The 20,200-nt window shown below is 41.4% G+C and overlaps 1 protein-coding gene across 2 annotated transcripts in view; it reads left to right on the plus strand.

The window, feature by feature from the left end:
• Positions 1 to 20,200, plus strand: part of FIG4 (FIG4 phosphoinositide 5-phosphatase) — a 420,643-nt gene that overhangs the window by 68,348 nt on the left and 332,095 nt on the right. For both annotated transcript variants that reach the window (XM_088460480.1, XM_088460479.1), the window contains exons 3-4: positions 11,189 to 11,287; positions 13,208 to 13,331. In XM_088460480.1, coding sequence (XP_088316606.1) covers positions 11,189 to 11,287; positions 13,208 to 13,331 — 223 coding nt within the window. The remainder of the gene's footprint in view (positions 1 to 11,188; positions 11,288 to 13,207; positions 13,332 to 20,200) is intronic.

Raw genomic sequence — 20,200 nt, forward strand, 5'->3', positions numbered from 1 at the left:
GAAAACAACTGTGGTGGATGACAGAAGAATTATTTCCCTGGTGAAGAAAATCCCTTCACAACAGTTGGCCAAATCAAGGACACTCTCCAGGAGGTAGGTGTATATGTGTCAAAGTCAACAATCAAGAGAAGACTTCACAAGAGTGAATATAGAGGGTTCACCACAAGATGTAAACCATTGGTGAGCCACAAAAACAGGAAGACCAGATTAGAGTTTGCCAAACAACATCTAAAAAAGCCATTATAGTTCTGGAACAACATCCTATGGACAGATGAGACAAAGATCAACTTGTACCAGAGTGATGGGAAGAGAAGAGTATGGAGAAGGAAAGGAACTGCTCATGATCCAAAACATACCATCTCATCAGTGAAGCATAGTGGTGGTAGTGTCATGGTGTGGGCATGTATGGCTGCTAATGGAACTGGTTCCCTTGTATTTATTGATGATGTGACTGCTGACAAAAGCAGCAGAATGAATTCTGAAGTGTTTCGGGCAATATTATATGCTCATATTCAGTCAAATGCATCAGAACTCATTGGATGGCGCTTCACAGTGCAGATGGACAATGACCCGAAGCATACTGCAAAAGCAACCAAAGAGTTTTTTAAGACTAAAAAGTGGAATGTTATGCAATGGCCAAGTCAATCCGCTGACCTGAATCCGATTGAGCATGCATTTCACTTGATGAAAACAAAACTGAAGGGAAAATGCCCCAAGAACAAGCAGGAACTGAAGACATTTGCAGTAGAGGCCTGGCAGAGCATCACCAGGGATGAAGCCCAGCGTCTGGTGATGTCTATGCGTTCCAGACTTCAGGCTGTAATTGCCTGCAAAGGATTTGCAACAAAGTATTAAAAAGTGAATCTTAGATTTAGGATTGTTTAGTTTGTCCCATTACTTTTGGCCCCTTAAAAAGTGGGAGGCACATATAGAAACCGTTGTAATTCCTACACCGTTCACCTGATTTGGATGTAATTACCCTCAAATTAAATCTGAAAGTCTGCAGTTAAAGCAGATCTTGTGTGTTTCATTTCAAAGCCATTGGGGTGGTGAATAGAGGCCAAAATATGAAAATTCTGTCAATGTCCCAATATTTTTGCACTTGACTGTATATATGCTTATATTCACCACTTGCTTGCGTCCCATTTCAGATGTCACCCAAGCTCAGTTGAAACTAATTAAACACATTTTGAATGCAGCCAAATGTATGATAGCCTCACAGTGGAAGTCTACCCTCCCCCTTCTGTATTATCAACTATTAATGCTATTTGGTCCACCTACAGAATGGAACGAATCTCCTCAGTTTTACATGACACCCCGGCACAACTCATTAAAGTTTGGTCCCCATGGACTGCACATTTCTCAGCTGAACCCCCTTTGACAACGATTTAAACATTTCCATTGATATACTTTTATCCAATATATCTTACTCTTAATTGACTGGCACTCCCCCTCCCTCTCCCTCCCCCCCCCCTTTTTTTTTCCAACCTGTCCTACTTTCTCTTTTCTTTTCTCCTGTTCTATTTAATTTCTCGGTATTTAATATATATTTTTTATTATTTACTGTGATTTATCACTGCTTTTGGAATCTGATTGATTCCTCTTGTTTATGACTATCTGTTTTCTTGATTATAGCAAATGTTATTTTATTATAGGAATATGAAACATTTTCAATAAAAATATTTAAATAAATATATAAAACAAAAATGTGGAAATTGTAAGTATTGCGGCCATATGCAACGAACCATGAAATTTGAAGGTAAATATCATACAAAACACACCATACATACATTGTGTCTGTGCTTATATCACTTCCAACCCTCTTCGACCACATGTTGTATATATTTGAGTCTGAGAACTTAATGGTTCATTTTTGCTATCTAACACTTGTGGAAATCTATGGTTGAGGGGAGGCTGTTTAATATACACACAGTACTGGTTTATTTGCTCCCTTTTGTACAAAGAGTGTGTTTATTTTTTATTCTATCTTATTTCTGCTGGGTGCAGGGGACGCTGGTAGAATATTGTATTGCAATAGTATACTTGGTATGATACAATTAACTTATTGGTAACTCATGATGTTCATTTCATTACCTACCATACTATCTATGCTAGCTTATATAAAACTTCTCTCTATATTGAACAAACTGCTGTCTTAGATACTGAGTATTTACACTCAGACAATTACAATACAGAATAATAATATTTTGCTGTATTATCACTTATAAGTATTATAAAAGTTATATTTTATATTCACGACTAAAGGCCCCCATTCATGGTGCGATTTTTTACACAATGTGCACGATTTCGATCAATCGTGCACATCGCGTGTAGTTTCTGTGTATACGATGCCGATGCGCGTCCCCGCAGTCGTATAGTTGGATCGTAGATCTCTGCAAAACAATAAGATCTACAATCTTGAGTACAATGTGTAATACACTTCTATGCATCATATTGGAAGATCGTAACGATCAATCGTACAGCATTTGACCACATCGTAAGAAGAATTTCAATAGCAATCGTACCACACATCTTACCAACTTTGAATCGCACCGTGTTTGGGTGCCTTTAGTGTGCCCCCCAAAAAGATGAGCGTTCTTTTTCTCTTTTCTCACTTACAGGATTATTATAAATAGTAACAACTTTCCCTTCTTTTTGAAGGAAGCCATTTGAGGGACAGTTAATCTGTTACATTGTGAAGGATTTATTACTGAGTCATAGCAACCTGCTACATAGACAAATTATTATCTAAACAGGTAGAGACAGAGTACCATGTATTTTTGAAGAAAGCATTACCCTTATACAGCTTTATAAACTTCTATCCATTAATACATATATGGAATATCCTGTTATTATAACACAACTTTGGGTATATTAAGTAACTCTCAGTGATATAAGATCATATAGATCCAATTATAGGATTCATTTTACGGAGCTATCATAGATTGGCCTATTTAGATAGGCTCCTTACATATATAATCCTGAGAGGTTGTCATATACTTTAATGGTGTACTGTTCACTATATGAGATCATTTGAATAAATAAGTTGGTACCGTATATATTCACATCGATATAACAATATACATCACAAGGTAATTTACATTACGGAATAAAAGTATAATTACAAGGGAATAGTGTCTTTTAAATCACTTTATTTCATATAATGATACAATTGACACAATCACAATACTTTGCTGTTTTTCTTTAATTATAATAAAACAAATAAAAATAGAAAATAAAATATTAATAAACAGTAATTTTATTGACAATAAAAGTTATATTTTATGTTTTCTTTGTATCTGGACCTCTAAAGGTGGGTACACGCCTGCCAGATATATCTGCAGATGATGGTCGTTCATACACAACGGCCATCATCTGCTTGTGCCCTCGGGTCCCGGCAGCGGGACCCGGTGGGCGCGTCGGGGGCGTATTCTGCCCCCCTCCTTACGGTTCCCGCTGTGTGTGTTTGGGCGGTCTGCAGAAATATCTGTCCCATCAGCTGTGCAGCACAGCCAATAAGATATGTCGGTGAACGACGACGTTCTCCGACATCGCGAGTACACACTGGCCGACGGGCAGCAGATACATTGGCCGATCAATTGATCGCCCAATGTATCTGTCAGTATGTACCCAGTTTAATACAACTAAGTTACGCATAAATACAACTCATCCAGTGAGTGCCCCTTATAGGAATACTTTTTCTCTGTGTAATGATTGATTTTATTCCTGGGTGCACTTCCACCTGAAAATTATGCACTGAATGAGTCCTTTATAACTCAACATTATATGGATTGGAATGGATAAGTGGTTAATATATGTTTAATATATGAATAATCTGTAGGTCTGTTGCGGACACTTTCTTTCTTGTGTGCAGATATTATTACATTGTCAGCAAGTAAGAACTTACTACTTGTATTATTTGGTTCCTGGTCAAGAAAAGGGCAGATCCATTGTCAACTAGCAGTAATATGAGATGAGAAGTGACCGCACATTGCAATGTAGAATGAAGGTATCATTGTTTGGACCGTGGAGGCTCTGTGCAGCTGTTACCAGTGAGCACCATGACTGGTGAAAGATTACTGACTGATCCAAGTAGGCATGGGTTCAGTGACTATGTTGCTATATAAAAACATGAGAAGGATACAGTGAGGCAATGTTTGTGCATTGTAAGCACAGGAAGGCACATGTCACAATGAATGGCATATGTGGGGACATTGGCACACTTTAGTAACATGTGGAGGGCATAGTAATAGTATTTATGGGCATGGTCCATGGCATAATATGGCTGGATCACTTGGTAGAAGGCCAGTAACACCAAGTGTTGAGTTAGCCAGGATGGGATGTAGTTATGAGACCGGTGGCTGCAATGCTGCCAGTCTCAATCCCGACGCTGAAAGTCCAACACAGGACTTAAAGTAGGTGTCAAAATACCGATGCCTATCTTATTCCCGACACCGGAATCCAGAAGTTAGCGTTCGGTTTTGGGGGGGGAGGATAGGGTTAGGTAACCTTATGGGGGAGGGATAGGGCACCACTGTGGGGGGGTTAGGCACTAAGAGGGGAGGGTTAGGTTTAGGCACGAGGGGGGAGACTTGGGTGTAGGCACTAACGGGGAGGGTTGGGGTTAGGCTACTGGAAGGGAGGGTTAGGGGGAAAATGGGGGAGGGTAAGTATACTTACCCGACCCCTGTCGCGGGATACCAACCATCAGGATGCTGCTGTCGGTATTTTGATAGGAGGCATCCCGACAGCAGGCTTTACATACCGATTCCATCTGGGACAGATACAGTATGTACACTTGTGCTATAAAATATTACTTCTTTCTTAGAACAGTAGCTATATGATGTAGAGTTTCATGCTTTCATTATATTTTCTTTATGTATTTTGTACAAGTATTTACAGGGCAGTATGTAGATAAGGAGTCGAATCCTCACAAAATAATGGGTCTATTGCATCCTTATTGCAAAAACTATTATTTTTTCTTTATGATGAAATAAAGCATTTGAAATCACTGTCTAAAAATCCTGCATTTGCATGGCAGTAAAACAACATGGAATTTAATGTAACATTTTCACTTAAGGCCCCAGACACCTAGATAGGCGGCTCAAGGGTGTACCAACACAGCTCATATTGACTCTCTTAATGTACTTAATTATGGCATGCCCCAGGTTATGCTGACCATTTAGAGAAAACCGCATATCCACTAGTTAACAGACCTAATTCTTTTGTGGGTATTTGTTACCTTGTGTAAATCTACATGTTGAGGTGGGAAAATAGTTAAATAAAGGGGTGAAAAAAGATTTGTCCCATCTTATTGATTTGCCTGTCGGTTTTAAAGAAAGGAAGTGCCTTGGGAAAAATGCCTGCGTTTAGCAGTCCACAGGGCATCAGATTTTTTTCTAGCTGGTAGTGGAGTGATAATTCAGTACATAGGTTAAGATAGGCTACACCATTAAGCAGGAGAAAAAGAATGGCACTTCTATTAGATAAAGTTAATATTAATCAGAAACTAATAAGACAAAGCTTCACATTGTAATAAAAATTTCAGCAATTGACACTTAAGCTAAATATTTACAGCACTATTTATTTAAAAGGCCTAATAGTACCTGCCATGAGATGTGAGATTGTTTGTGTGTGTATGTGTGTGTGTATATATATATATATATATATATATATATATAAGTCAGAAATCCACTGCACTCGCCACTCCTAGATTTGGGGTGCAGACCTGCACTCGCCATTCCCAGGACTGGGGTGCAAGTGGCCTGTGACCACATTGCTTAAATAAATAAAAACAGAAAACCCAGCACTCACCATGTTTAAACACCCACAATGATGTATAAATAAGTAAATAAATAATGGGGATATATATATATATATATTTTTTTTTTTTCATTATTAGTTTAAATATCAATTTATGGCGTGTTTGTTTGGAAATAATACCCATTGTAGGTTGGCCTACTGTACATATGGGCATGTGTTTACTGCATATTGTTATTTGTTGTTTCAAAAGCAATAATGGGTTAGATTTGTTTTTTTAAACAAAGACTGTCCTTATTTCTCAAACTTAGAATAAATACATTTGAAAAGAATAAAACAAACTAATATTTAAATGAAGACTCCTTAGTAATAAAGGAGTTAAGGTTTTCCAAAGAGAACATAACTCTCCTGGTCAAATAAATGTTCTAGTATAGACATGTTTAACATTTGATTAAGTTGGTTAATCTGCAAAGACCCATAAGACTTGCCTATTTGTCAGGGTTGCAGGACTGGAATCAGCTTGGTGCGACTGTCAATTCAGTATTCATTATATACTCCTGACATCTAACTCTCATATACTGCCAATCATGCAAAGCGAGTCCCTGTTCTGCTCCGTGGTCAAAAGTAAAGGGATTATATGACTGATATTTTCTGAATTGATATAAATAAGTCATAGTCAACTGTAGCCTGGGATATTTGGAGAGATAATTGCACAATGTAATCTAATGTGTATGTGCAATGTTTCTGCACATGCACAACCTTAAAAAAGAGTAAGAGGGATCTGAAAAGATTTTCTGTTGGAGAGAGCTGCTAAAGCCATCTTTAGAGATCGGAGATAAATTCCATAAAGCCAAGCTTTTTAGAGATGTTAAATTTGGAGAAGGCCGCCATTGCCAAGCAATACAGTGAAATCGTTGGTGTCCAGTGCTACATGGATTTGCCCCATGCGATATATCCTATGTTAAATACCATGGTACTTCAATGCAGAAACAGCCATTTTAAATTAAATGAATCTTGTAGGGAAAAGGGGTTAATAAACTGACCTCTACACTTACAGAAAGAGCATATAACCACGGCATGCTGTCTGTCCTCAAGTGTGGTGGATCCTGCTTATTCTTTGCTTTAGTGTACATGCAAGGCACTCTAACTTGCTTGAAGTATAACTTGTCCAAAAAGGCTTATATATTCCATACTTCTCCCTTCTTATTATGCCTGGCACCTTCATGGCACAGGTGTTACTCAAAATAGCCACTTCTCTTTGACACACAGCCAAAATATTTAATCTGTGTGGTGTGATTCCAGGACCTCACCTCTGATTCATAAAGTAAGTTACTAGAAACCTTGCACTATGGGACTCAAAGCTGTGACTCCAACAGAGATAACTAATAGAGAGAAATATGTGTCATAGCGTATGCAAGTCTATTCTGCAGCTTTGAACATCTACGGACGATTCATCATCATAAGCATCACGTCTCCACTTGTGGCTGAGAGGGAGTAACTGGGCAGTACTAGGACGTCTGCACGTAGGCTAAGTGTTCTGAGGGCGTGTAGCTGAAATTGCGGGTTATTCAGAGTTGTGCGTACACAGAGATCCAGATTGTGTGCTGATAGTTATGACGACTGCTCCCACAAAAGGATGCATAGGTGCTGTGTGGCCAAATCTGAATACAAGATCTGCATTTCTTTCCAAGCACTCAGTGTGGACACATTTGCCTCTATATAGTGACATAATATTTTGCAAAGTTTTATCACAAATATTAAATTGGATTTATCTTTTAACAGGAATGAGTAATTGTTTAGTCACACATTAATTATGATTTAAAATGGATACTGCTTTTTCTTTCTCCAAATTTTTAATATATTTTAACATTATCCACAGACCTCTATTGTGACTTAAACATGGCTTTCCATGTATACTCAGTCTTTTAACATTATTATTTTCTGTACTACCCCCCCACTGAGCTACAACTGAGTTAATTGGCTGAAGGAGCAGAACAACAAGGGCAACTTCCAATAAATCAACACTTTGCATCAGCTGTTTGTCTCATGCTGCTCAGAACTTTAACAGCATGTGTATTGCACAGATAGAATAAGGATCAAGTTGTTCTGATGCCTAACGATAGATAGATCCTCTTCACGGTGGCTTTCATCAAATCACTTAGAGAAGCGTCCTACTTTCCGCCTTGGATCATGGGCAGCCAAGGTGTAAGGGCACTTTTTGTTTTATTATTCAGCTTTGTCAAAAATACCATTTTCTGCACATTTGTTTCTGGCATTTACTGTTTTAAAGCCGCAAAGATGACACTGCTTTATTTTGTCATTTTTCTTCTGATAATGAAATCAAACGCTTGCCCAATATAAGGGAATACGTATGTCAGGAGTAGTGTTTTGTTATGTTTCGGTATAGGCTGCGTTTACTTAGACGGGTAGGTCTAGCTTGCTTTACCTATTCACATCCATTGTATGAGCCACACCTCCTGCCATAACGCTGTTTTATTCTGATAGAATTATATCATTGGTAGACAGAGCATTGCAAGGACAAATACAAAAACAAGTGCACTTTAGGGAAACCTACTTTCTGCTAGCAGAGTTATTAACACCTTTAACCCCTTCTGTTCCATGCACCTCTTTATAAAGTCAAATTCTGGAGATGCCTTGACCTTGTGCGCCAGAGTGTGCTGCCATTGCTACACCCTGCTGTCCATGACAACCAGGGTGTCCCACATTGGTACCATGTATTGTTAGTTCTTGCCGTTTACCAGCTGTCATTGCACATAGTATTAAATCTGAATTCTGTGTGCTAATTGTGTAGGAACCAATCAATATACAAGTTGGCTACAAGTTTAATATACTTCTCTTGTAGCCAACAGCTGAACCATACATGTGTCTGCTGCTCACACAGCCAGCACTGTTATCCGCTAGTCATAGCTAAACTAGCTCTAGATGCATGCAGGCAGTAGGATTAATCTACTGCACAAACCTCCTTGGAGCCGGTAATTTACAGTGAAATGTACCTGTGCATACATTTTATTTACAAACTACAACAATATCACTGTAATAATTAAATGCATTGTTATTTTCTATGAAACATTTTTTTAATTTTCATAAATTGATCTTCAATTGTTCAGTTATTAGCCAGATTTTTTTTTTTCTACAATTTTAGTAGCTCTTCAGGAGGTTTAATTTTTCTAAAGTAGCTCACACCACAATTAAGGTTGGCTACCCCTGTACTAGATTCTATTAATTATGGAAGTGATGGAAGGAGTCTCTTTATGGTGTATACAATCGGGAAACCGACTGCCTTAGTACCGGCAGTCGGCTTCCCGACTGTCATATCCCGGCGAGGGGGAAATGCCGGGCGTCTAGATGTAGATGCCTGACATTTCCCCGACGCCGGGAGACAGGCGCCCGGCATCCCAATCGTAGTGATGCCGCGAGCGGACAGCCGCGGGTGGGGGGAGGTTTAGGTTTAGGGCACCCGGGGGGGTCTTAGGGTTAGGCTAGGGGGAGGGAGGGTTAGGGTTAGGCACCCTCGGGGGGGGGACTTAGGGTTAGGCACCCCCCAGGGGGACTTAAGTTTGGCAGCGGGGAAGGGGGGGTTAGGCACTTAGATGGGGGATTAGGGTTAGGCACTTGGGGGGGAGGTTAGGGTTAGGCACCCCTAAGGAGGGTTAGGGGGTTAGGTTATTATATACTTACCTTAGCAACGATTGGGATTTCCAGCACTGTCGGGCTTCCGCTGCCGGGCTCTGCTCATCAGTCGGCCAGGGAACCTTTCATACCGATTCCCTTTATGGATTTCCAGGCTGAAGAGAGCACCCCCTTCAACAGTCGAATGGAACATGAGTTTTTTAATTTAGTGGTAACATTGTACTATCTGATGTATCTCTTTTTTGGACATTGTTTCTTGTCTAACGAATAATGAGCTTTTATGTAGATTAGTTTTATCAGTTTTCTCCAGGGGCTGTCCAAAGATTGCTTCCCTTTTAGAGTTCCTGAAGTTCTTTAGTGTGTTGTTGTTAAACAAAATGTGGTATAGGGTGGATATAAAGCCTTTGAATGAAGCAAGGCATTTTACTAGTTTGGTATTTTGGTAGAGTGCCAGTCAGTGGCGTAGCTAGGCGGGGGTGAAGGGGAGCGACTGTCCCCCCTGCTCATAAAGTTTTTAAAATTGGCAAGCATACATTGAAACAGTATGTATTCTTTTCTTTTTAGGGGTGATGCATTCAAATGTGTCTCTCTCTTAACCTCTGCATGTTTGAAAATAAGACTGTGGCCTGGCAAAGCACTTATGGACTGACGGCAAATTTAGAAGATTATACAATACGCCAAGTATAATTTGTCATATTTGTCTGCAATGTTCTTGGTATCATATGCCAAGTTTCCTAACGTGTCTTTAATTACATATAACACCAATCCCAAGTGATTGTTTCTACATTTATTGCCAAGGTGTTAGCCTTGGTTGACTCCCATTGGCTCATATACATTACCATATTTTTGTTCCAACCAGCCATCAAGTTGGCTGGTTGGAATTATAATCTTTCAATGTGAGGACAGCTTTAAGGTGTATGGCCAGCTTTAGATGTGCACATTCTTTACGCATTAACAAAGTATCTTAACTCTGTTCCCTTAAACACTCCTTATGCATAGTGATTGTGTCAGGTATTTGGATGACTTTAGATGAAACAATGTGATCACTTAGTAATGTACTACAGATAAGTACATATGTGAAAGTTAAAAAATTCAACGGTATGTAAATACTAAATATCTTCTTGGGGAGATTTCAATTAGATGCCGCTAAGCTCCAGAGGGTGGATTTTTCCTCACAGCCTCAGGAGCTGCAAGTAAACACCCGTGTTAAAATGCAGAAGCCTGCATTCAACGTGCTGGGAAGCCCATACACCCCAGCACTTTGTGCGGAATCTATAGGTTAGTATCCCAGAGTTTAGTGCGTGGGGTAAAATTTATGAATAATTGAAAAGCTCTGGGTGTGAATTCCCCCACCCTACAAGTTCTAGTATTGTTTCAATTAAAAAAATATTTAATTGTGCTAAATGGCTCCATTCCTGGTCATTGCATCTTCTGAGTCCAAGGATGCTTCCTTGGCTCTAAGAAACCGGAAGTAGCTCCAGTGGTGCTTTCTCCGACTACATTATTGTTGTGCCTCCAATATTTTGTTAATTTGAATTTAAAGAAATAATGCACCACCCCTACTTTAAATATAGATATCAGAAGTTACCTTAGAGTTATGAGATCTGTATAAAAGCACTCAGCAGTTTTATGTGATATCTGTTGCTTCTTTTTTGTAATGTCCTTACAATTTACGGTGACTGGTACATTATCCCATATATCAGGTCGTGGTATGAAATAAATGTTTTATCTTTAGTGGAAACTTGCTAAGTCGATTTGTTTTCTTCTTTATAATTAGAGATATTTTGTCGTTGGGAGTAATCATGCTGAAACAAAATACAGGGTTTTTAAAATTGATCGGACAGAGCCAAAGGACTTGGTTATTATTGATGATAAGGTGAGTAGAATGCATGCCCACATAAATGTATGATCAAATGCAGTGTAAACAATTGGTAGTTCATTCATTACTCGTTGTTTATATATATATATATATATATATATATATATATATATAGTTTTACAGGAAGCATAGAAAGTAGAATGAAGCAAAGGTTACTTTATCAAATCAAGACATGATGTTTCTCGTACAATACTAAAAGGCTGGGTACCTGGGTCGGTCTACATTACAGAGGGCCGATACAGGAAGAGAACATTCATTTAACGAGTTTTAATTTGTGAAGTGTTCAATATGGAAATTGTAGCTGAATTAGTATTTACATAATGTGCTATTGCATTCACTGAAGTATATATGAGCATGTAATGTTACAGTAAATGCCACCAGATGTGTGAGACAATTGCTTTTAAATACCAACCAGCATTGTTGTTTTAAAGTTATCTATATGTATACTGTTTTTTTTTTCTTAAATAAAGTCATTTTTATTGGTTTTGCAACAAAAGAAACATAAATACAATTGAAACAGAGTGTAGTAAAGCCATCAAACATTACAAAATGAGCATCACATTATAGTGGACCTGTTGATAGCTAATACATAGAGTAGTATCTCTTACCAGACCACAATCTGTCCACACTCCTCATCAGTAATGGCACCCAGGTTTGCCTCCCATTTCAATTTCAAGGCTGCCACTTCAGAGCTATTACCCATGATTGATTCTCCACAAGACAAGTAATGTCAGAATTCTTCTTTTAAAACTGTAACAAAACAATGTGTGTAACTTTATCATTGAGGCCTTGCACCACCAAGCCCCCCACCAGTATTAACTAAAACCATGTAGAAAAGTCAGCATAAAGAGTCTGGAAAATTGGCATGCAGGATAAAACAGATGCTCGTAAATGCACATGTCGACAAAAAATAATAAACTGTCCCTACCCAACTATTGAATGCCTTAAACCTAAACAAGGAACTAAACCCAAATAAACTAACCACCCAAAGGCTTCTGACAGTGCGCTCCGAGTCTCCTGCTTAACGTCCCCACTGTGTTTCCTGAGCTCCACGAGCGCTGTGTGCTGATGGGTTATTCCTCTTTGCCTGCTGCTGTGCCTCGCCTCTTTATGGTGCAAAAGGACCTCCTTTGGCCACCATCTTGTGTGAGACTCTGTTTTTCAGCTGCTTCTCCCTTCCACCCTGCTGAGGGTGTGGAGTCAGAAACTTCAAAGGTATCTGTGGCTACTACTCTTCCAACTTCACACTCATTATTTATCATTCAATAATCTATTATTATAAAGCAGCAGAATATTATTCCGTGCTCTAAATTGAATGGATCGTGTTACAAACAAACAAAATAACATGAAATATAAAATAAAATTACTCTGCCCAAATGCGTTTGAGCAATTAATGTAATCTACAGTAAGAGGTGTAAGCTAAGTTTGTATAGTTGTTTCCCCCCATGATTTTTAATAACCCCCATTTCATTTATATAATGTTAAATATTGACCACTGTCAGTGAAAGTTTATCTAACTTTTCATATGTGCTATGTATGTTCCTTTCTGTATGACATCATAATGACTGCATGTGGGCATTGTGATGTTGTTCACCATGGTAACATTAGAATGTTTTGCTTTAAAGAATCTTAAGAGAGCCTGCCGTACATTTTGGTTCCTGCCTAACCTTGTGATGGCGCACTGTGGGCAAGATTAGCATTAAATTGCTGTCCTGAGTTGCACCTTTTACCTCAGATCTATTTTATACAGTGCTTTGTATCTTACAAAGTAAATATTCTTAGATACTTGGAGAACAAAAAGATCCCAGGATACCATTTTCTTAATGCAGAAAGTAGTCTGTAATAGAGGTTCTACATTAGAGAGACTGATATTGGAATTCATCAAATTTATTTCCTTTCATACCCTGTTTTCTTAAGCATGTATATACTCAGCAAGAAGTGCGGGAGCTCCTTGGTCGCCTAGATCTTGGAAACAGGACAAAAATGGGGCAAAAGGGGTCATCTGGATTATCCCGAGCAGTGTCTGCTTTTGGCATTGTAGGTAAGACTGTTTACATATAACTTTATATATTATGGTTGGTATCTAAAAAAAAAATATTGGAAGCAGCGGTTATTCACACTGAATTGCCTCCAGACTTTCAATGCATATTCCACATAGCACTATAACTGTGTCTGCACTCACCTCCATGTTTAATACTATTATAATACCATTTGAAGGTGAGCAAGGGCAGGTTATTGTAGATGTGGTAAATTTGAGGGGGAGGTGAGCTGCAATCACGTTAAAGACTATAAAGACTATATAACTTAGGGCCTGATTCAGACCCGGTCGCAAGCGCTGAGTGCTCGCAACCGGGTCAATGTTTGCCCATTGGGCATGCGCACGACGGAGCTGGTTCCGTCTGGCGCATGCGCGAGACCCGTTGCTCTGGGTCTCGCACCAAAGGGGGCGAGCTGTCGATGGTGATTGACAGCTCGCCCCATTTGGTAGGTGTGGCCGGGGGGTAGCTTCACAAACGGAGGCGTTCCCAAGCGAACGCCTGCCGTTTGTGGGCGGCCCCACTGACGACATCAGTGATGTCAGCGGGAGAGCTTCCGGCTCTATTAGGGCCAGAAGCTCTCTGGGGCTTGCGGCCACGAGACCCTACCACAACGGTCTCGTCGCAAGCCCGATGGTCGCGATGGTCTTGACCATCGCGACCATCAACCTGGCCACTCGCTATAGCTGTGGGTGGTTATCCACAGTTATGTGAGCGGCCGGTAGGCCGCTCCAAAAAGAAAAACACCCTGATTCAGAGCGAGCGCTCTTTCAGAGCGTCCGTCTCTGAATCAGGCCCTTAGACAACAATGGGCCAGAGATGACATCACAGCACTGGAAAACCTCTTTCAAACTAATACAGATTTAAAATTTTTATCTATAAATATAGAGTTGTCTGAAGTTTCCTGTGAATTTGGTGAACTAGTGTGCAGCTAAATCATAACAAAATATAGTTTATAATGTCATTTTATAGGCATTTTCTAAGTGGTTCATACTATTCAAAAATATAGGGGATACACAGTGTATTCCTTGTAATGGGTTTAAAATGAAATGATTAACCTCTAGTATAATGGTAGATTACCTTCTGTTGTATTGTGATTTTATATGAGAGTAGAAATAGACCATTGCTAGTGTCATTACAGTGCTGTTTTAGAATTATATGTACAAATGAACAACCAACTGTTCACTTTACAGAGACGTAAGAGGTTAAAAATGTTCTGTTTAAAAAAAAAAAAAAAAAAATCAGGATCTACATTGTATACACACCAGCATGTGCTTTCCAGTAGGGGGAGATGGTTTCATCAATATCGCTTCCTTTCATTTGCTGTAGCAGTATTGTGCTTCTCTTTCAAGCGTACACGTGAGCTGTAAACCAGATCTCTTCTGGTGATTGAACGTATGAATCAGGCACTTTAGAGCAGCAACGATGAGTAACACATAAGAGGCTGTATTTTACTGCAAACTATTGCATAGCTGCAAAAAACAACTCTGCCTTTTTGCTGCATACAAAGTATAACTAGTTGTAAAAAAACATATGTACATTGCCATGTAAGTCTCACTGACTTGTTTTTATTACACAGCATTCTGCCAGTGTTTTCTATTTAATTTTATAAAGAGAATCATTTTGAGGTGTATAATCACATTTTCTCTGGGATAGCTTTGATTCTTTTTGTGGGTTAAGAGCTGTGAATGAGTCAGTTGTGACATTTGCTCAGGCTCGCTGTGGTGACACTCACAAAATGTCTTCTTAAATCAATTCTGCTATTATTAAGAATTCATTTTTGGTTGACTGGTGCCCCCAGACAGCATTTCCTGATTATTTTTTTTTATCTGAGGTCACAACTACAACAACTCTCAAATAACAGTAAAGATGTGTCCATTTTGTCTTTCACACAAAATTATTTGATTACATGCCAAAATGAACAAATATAGGGCCTGATTCAGACCCACTCGCGAGCGGCTGTCCGCTCGCAAGTGGGTCGATGTTAGGCACTGAGCATGCGCACGACGGAGGGAGCTCCGTCGTGCGCATGCGCCAGACGCGACGAGCGAAGGAAAGTCCTTCGCTCGTTGTGTCCGATCAAAGGGGGCGTGCTGTCAATGTTGATTGACAGCATGCCCCCTTTGGTGGGCGTGCCGGGGGCGTGCCTCCCTGACGGGGGCGTTCCCACGGGAACGCCTCCCATCAGAAGCCGGCCCACTGACATCACTAGTGATGTCAGTGGGAGTGATTTTGGCTCTGATAGAGCCAAAATCACTCCGGAGCTTGCGGTTGAAAACCTCAACCGCAGGCTTCGGCTCGCAATTTCGATGGTCGCGATGGTCGAGACGCTCGTATAGCCTGTGGGTGGTGACCCACAGCTATACGAGCGTCCAGGAGGACGCTCCATGAAAATGGAGCCCGGCCCTCATTCAGAGCGTGCGCTCTGCTCAGAGCGTACGGCTCTGAATGAGGGCCATAATTCACAACTAAAACTCCCTTTTTATGATCTAGTTGAAAAAAAGTTTTAAACTTTTCCACACACATACAGATCTGATCATTTTGATACGGTCTTTTGGGGGATCCACATAAATAATAGAAATCAATGTGCTCCTTTATTTGCTGTTTGATTTATGAGCCAACATGCATGCCCCAGAAATTAAGGGCCAATTAGATTTTTAGTTTGCATCATAATTCAAGCAAATCAAATATGAAAATGCACATTGAAATTTCAGGCCCGTTGTTGTAAAATTACCAATTTGGATCCATTTTAAGGCAAGACATGTATATCTGTTCTACCACACTGAAGCCAGAATGGAGTCATGCATAAACAGAAGTGCATACCCTTCTGCCTATAAATGTGTCCATGCAAAACAATTAGCCCAGAGGTTCCCAAATGCTGTCCTCAAGGAACCCCAACAGTTCAGGTTTTACAGATACCGTGTCCATGGTTGAGCACAGGTGGTTAAATCAAATTGACTGATTTACTAATTAAGTCAAGCATGAATATCCTTAAAACCTGAACTGTTAGGATGCCTTGAGGACTGAGTTTGGGAACCTTTGAATTAGCCTACTATGGTATGCAGTGACTTAACTGGTCCTCATGGCAGCGGCAACATCCACTAATCAGCACACACATGAGAAACTCATTTGAAATCATGATGAGCGTGAGCACCCATCTGCCTACTTGCCCGGTCTAAGGTAACTTTTGTAACTATCGCTTTTCCATCTCCCGAAAGCCTTGATGCTACTAATGGCTAACCCTGAGGTGGCAGCAGTAGTTGCTCTCCAATCTAAAGGGAGTGAGAACTGAAGTTCTTAACATCCAATCAAAGGTGCACCAATGTCATGCGACAACCAGGCCCATGGGCTTGCTTTAGAGATACCACTATGGGTCGCCAACTGGAGTTGGCAGATATCTTTATGGCTGAGGCCATTGAAGAAGCCACCAGCTCTCCTATCCGAAAAGCTCCAAAGTTACCAAAAGGAAAAACCACCCTCAAAGGGGCTGCTAGTGACTCAACTGGTCGCGCACATAAAATTTGACAATATGTGTGGGTCGATAAGCCTGCTTACATATGCTCTTTTTGTGGGTTGATGCCTTGCAACCAGCCTTTCAGAGCCTTTAAGATAGTAAACCCTTGAGGACATTCTTCTGAACTGTAACCCTCCCAGATGTAGTCTAATTGACCCTGCCTGCTGCTTTACCTGATTTCACCTCTAGGAATTTTAGCCACACTTTCCAAGCAGCACTGTACTTACGGTATGTGGCAGGAACTAGGGTATTAACTGTGAGGACTTCGATGTCCGCTCAAGAATTGACAAACATCAGATGGGCATTCCTCACTAAACAGGCCGAAGGCACTAACTGCTGGAACCTTTCCCATTGAAACCTAGACAACACATCTGCCACCAGATTCTCAGCTCCTGCATATGTCGCACTGTAAACGTAACATTATTCCTAAAACAAGCCAGTTGTCAAACCAGAACACACTCTGCATGTCTCGCAGGCCTAGAGCTCCACTGCAACCACTATGGGGAATGCTCCAGCACCTGCTATCACCCATTAGAGGACCAAGGTGTGGCATACCAGCGGCCTCCTAGAAGGCCTCGAAGACTATGCCCCAGCCACATCTGTAAACATCTGTTACTCGGGGCTAGCCAGGTTCTCCCTACGCCGTATTCAAACTCCATTGAAATCGCGCACAAAAAATATCTTTGGACAGGTGCACTAGATGATGCGATAGCCTAGCACCCACCGTGGCCCTCTCCAGCTAAAGGCAGCGAATCCTGCTCATGGGTAAAACCCTGCACACAAAATTAAGGAGACCCAGCAAGAGACTACATGCACCTCAGGGAGCGGAATGTATCCCCAAGCACTCTGCCGACAATGTCTGAAGCTTGCTAACCTTGTCCACTCTTCACCCCACTACTAATATCTCAATGCCCAGGTAGGAGACGTAGCTAATAGGTCCCTCCATTTTGTCATGTGCCATGGGTACACCAAAATTCCAAAACAGGGCCTTGGCTGAGAATAAAACTTTCTTGCAACCCAGTGAGTCGACGAATAAAAAATAATCAAGGTAGTGTGATGGCTGGTTGGTACAGTAGCTTGAACTGTTCAATGGAGAAAAGTGCTGAATTTATCTACAAAACCACATAACACCGCAATGTAATATCCATCCTGCAATCTGAAAGGCATAAATTAGAGGTGTGTAGAGGCAGCAGCTGGAAAGAGGACTCCACGTCCAGCTTGGTCCCAGGCCCGCAGCTCCTCACCAAGTTGAGTATCTGCAACCAACTGGTACACTACCTTACATTGACTATCGTCTATGGCGTCACTTACTGACTGCCCCGCAGGGTTCAATGCATTGGATGAGGGGAAACTTGCCCAGGGGGATCAGGCTCACAGTCAAGATGCACAAATCAGTTATTGGAGGCATGTCAAAAGGGCCAACCCTTCAGCCTAAGTACACCTCCTCGTTTACTTTCAAACCGACTTGTTCGGGAAAATATCTAGCAGACTTAAGGTTTCTAGGGGAATCCGTCTGAACAACCGGGATCTAAAACTAAATCTCCCTTTTCTGCCTGTCTCACAGTCTTGGCAGAGTGTCTCATTCTGCATTGTGCACACACGTGCTTAAAGCAACATGCTTTGCCAGACCCTCATTGCCCCCTGTAAAAGACAAAATAATGCCCTTGTTAAAGAAAGGGCTCATTAGGCCAGGCACTATCCGACATCCTACCCTCCCACGCCATTCTAGGTGCAGGGGACCTATGCTGTGATACTTTAAAACAACACTTCCATGTCTCATGACCTGAAATCTATGTATGTTCCTTCCATCTTTTTTATTCTGAAGGATTTGTTGTATAATAACCATGTCTCTGACTCTGCGTTGGCACATATGCATGTTTCTCAGCAATATCAAGTCCTCGCTGGCACTGGTTTCTAAGTAGCAGGAGGAAAAAAACAGCATATTCCCATCCAGCAAAAGAAGGTCTTGTAGTCCTGCTCGCCAACACCCCCTTTCCCCTTGGCAGCTTCAAGGCCCAGTTGCCTGTTTCTGTAACCTTGAAAATTTTACCATACTTTTCCATGCCTAATTTTATCACAGGCGCAAATCCCACCTAATGGCTGTATAGTCACACCAGCCTTTGGCCTCCTCACACTTGGCTAGGTCACTGCCTCCAACCACGGCTGTGGTACACTTGTGCGCCTTTTGCAGACTGCGCAACAACAAGTCATGAGCTTGTGTGGATGGGTGGTAGAACAAGTTGAGATACTCAAGCTGCTTGCCCTGACATGTCATTGAAATAAAAAGATTGAACTTTATTATACTCCTGCTCCATGGTGTGAAACTGAGGCTTAACATGTGCGCCCAAGGAACCCAATGGAGATGGGGACCAGCTACCCTGATTCCGACCGATGTAGTCACCAAGTAACCTGTTGATCAGATGGGGACCTGGTACTCAAAGTCTGACTGCTCTAGCCAAATCAGTCTGTCCATGATGAGGAAGCTCCTGGAGGACATGTTAAACTGGTACACCAGCTGGGAAAACAGATGTTAGCCGTCCCTATGTGCATGTGGCACCCCAGCCTCCCTGTCTATTCCTTGCTCGCTATAGGCCCAAAGGTTCTTAGCATCTTTCAACAAAGCTCTCATGGCCCCTGTCCACTAGGGGCCAGAGGTGCTAGCGTGACAGTGGCTACCAAGATCCCCATCTCCCATGATGGACCAACCTGTGTGATCCCTGTCCCCCTTGCACCGTACAGTAATGGGCAGAGGCTAGATGCTGACCAAGTGCATGAATTGGAGGGACTAGCCAAACCCCATTGGGCCCTATCTCCCACCCATCCTCTCCGGGATTCCTTAATCAGTCCCCCACTGGACTTAGTTGAGCTACGTGCGGCCAGATAGGGGTACACAGACGCCCCTTTGCTGACTCGTATCCGCTAGGGCAGTGGAGTGACTGTCCACTTCCTCACATAGGGGCAGGCCTTTACCATCTTTCCCTCCCTCATCCATATTACTATCACTACCCCCTCTAATATGGCAACCCAACTATATGTGGTTCTGTCTGCCCCAACTAAAATGGCCACTGGGACTGGTAGGGGGAGGGCTAAACATTTTAAGATTGCCAGCGGTACTTCTCATTTCCCTGCCTCTCCAAAGATGGCCGCTGCACCTGCCTTGTCCGGATGTATAAAGTTGTTCACAGCGGGGGAGTTTGGCCGACCCCCGATGCTGTGATTTCCTGTTGTCCCAGAGTGCAGCTTCTGAAAGTACTGCTGTATTTTTATGTTTTGTAATGCCAGGACAGACCTTGCAGTAAAGGTCTATCTTGGTGAGGAGAAAAGGAGCATTGATTCAGCATTGTTTGCCATCTATCGCAA

Source organism: Taudactylus pleione, unplaced genomic scaffold (assembly GCF_031769625.1).
Source record: "Taudactylus pleione unplaced genomic scaffold, aTauple2 ptg000046l, whole genome shotgun sequence".
NCBI lineage: Eukaryota > Metazoa > Chordata > Amphibia > Anura > Myobatrachidae > Taudactylus > Taudactylus pleione.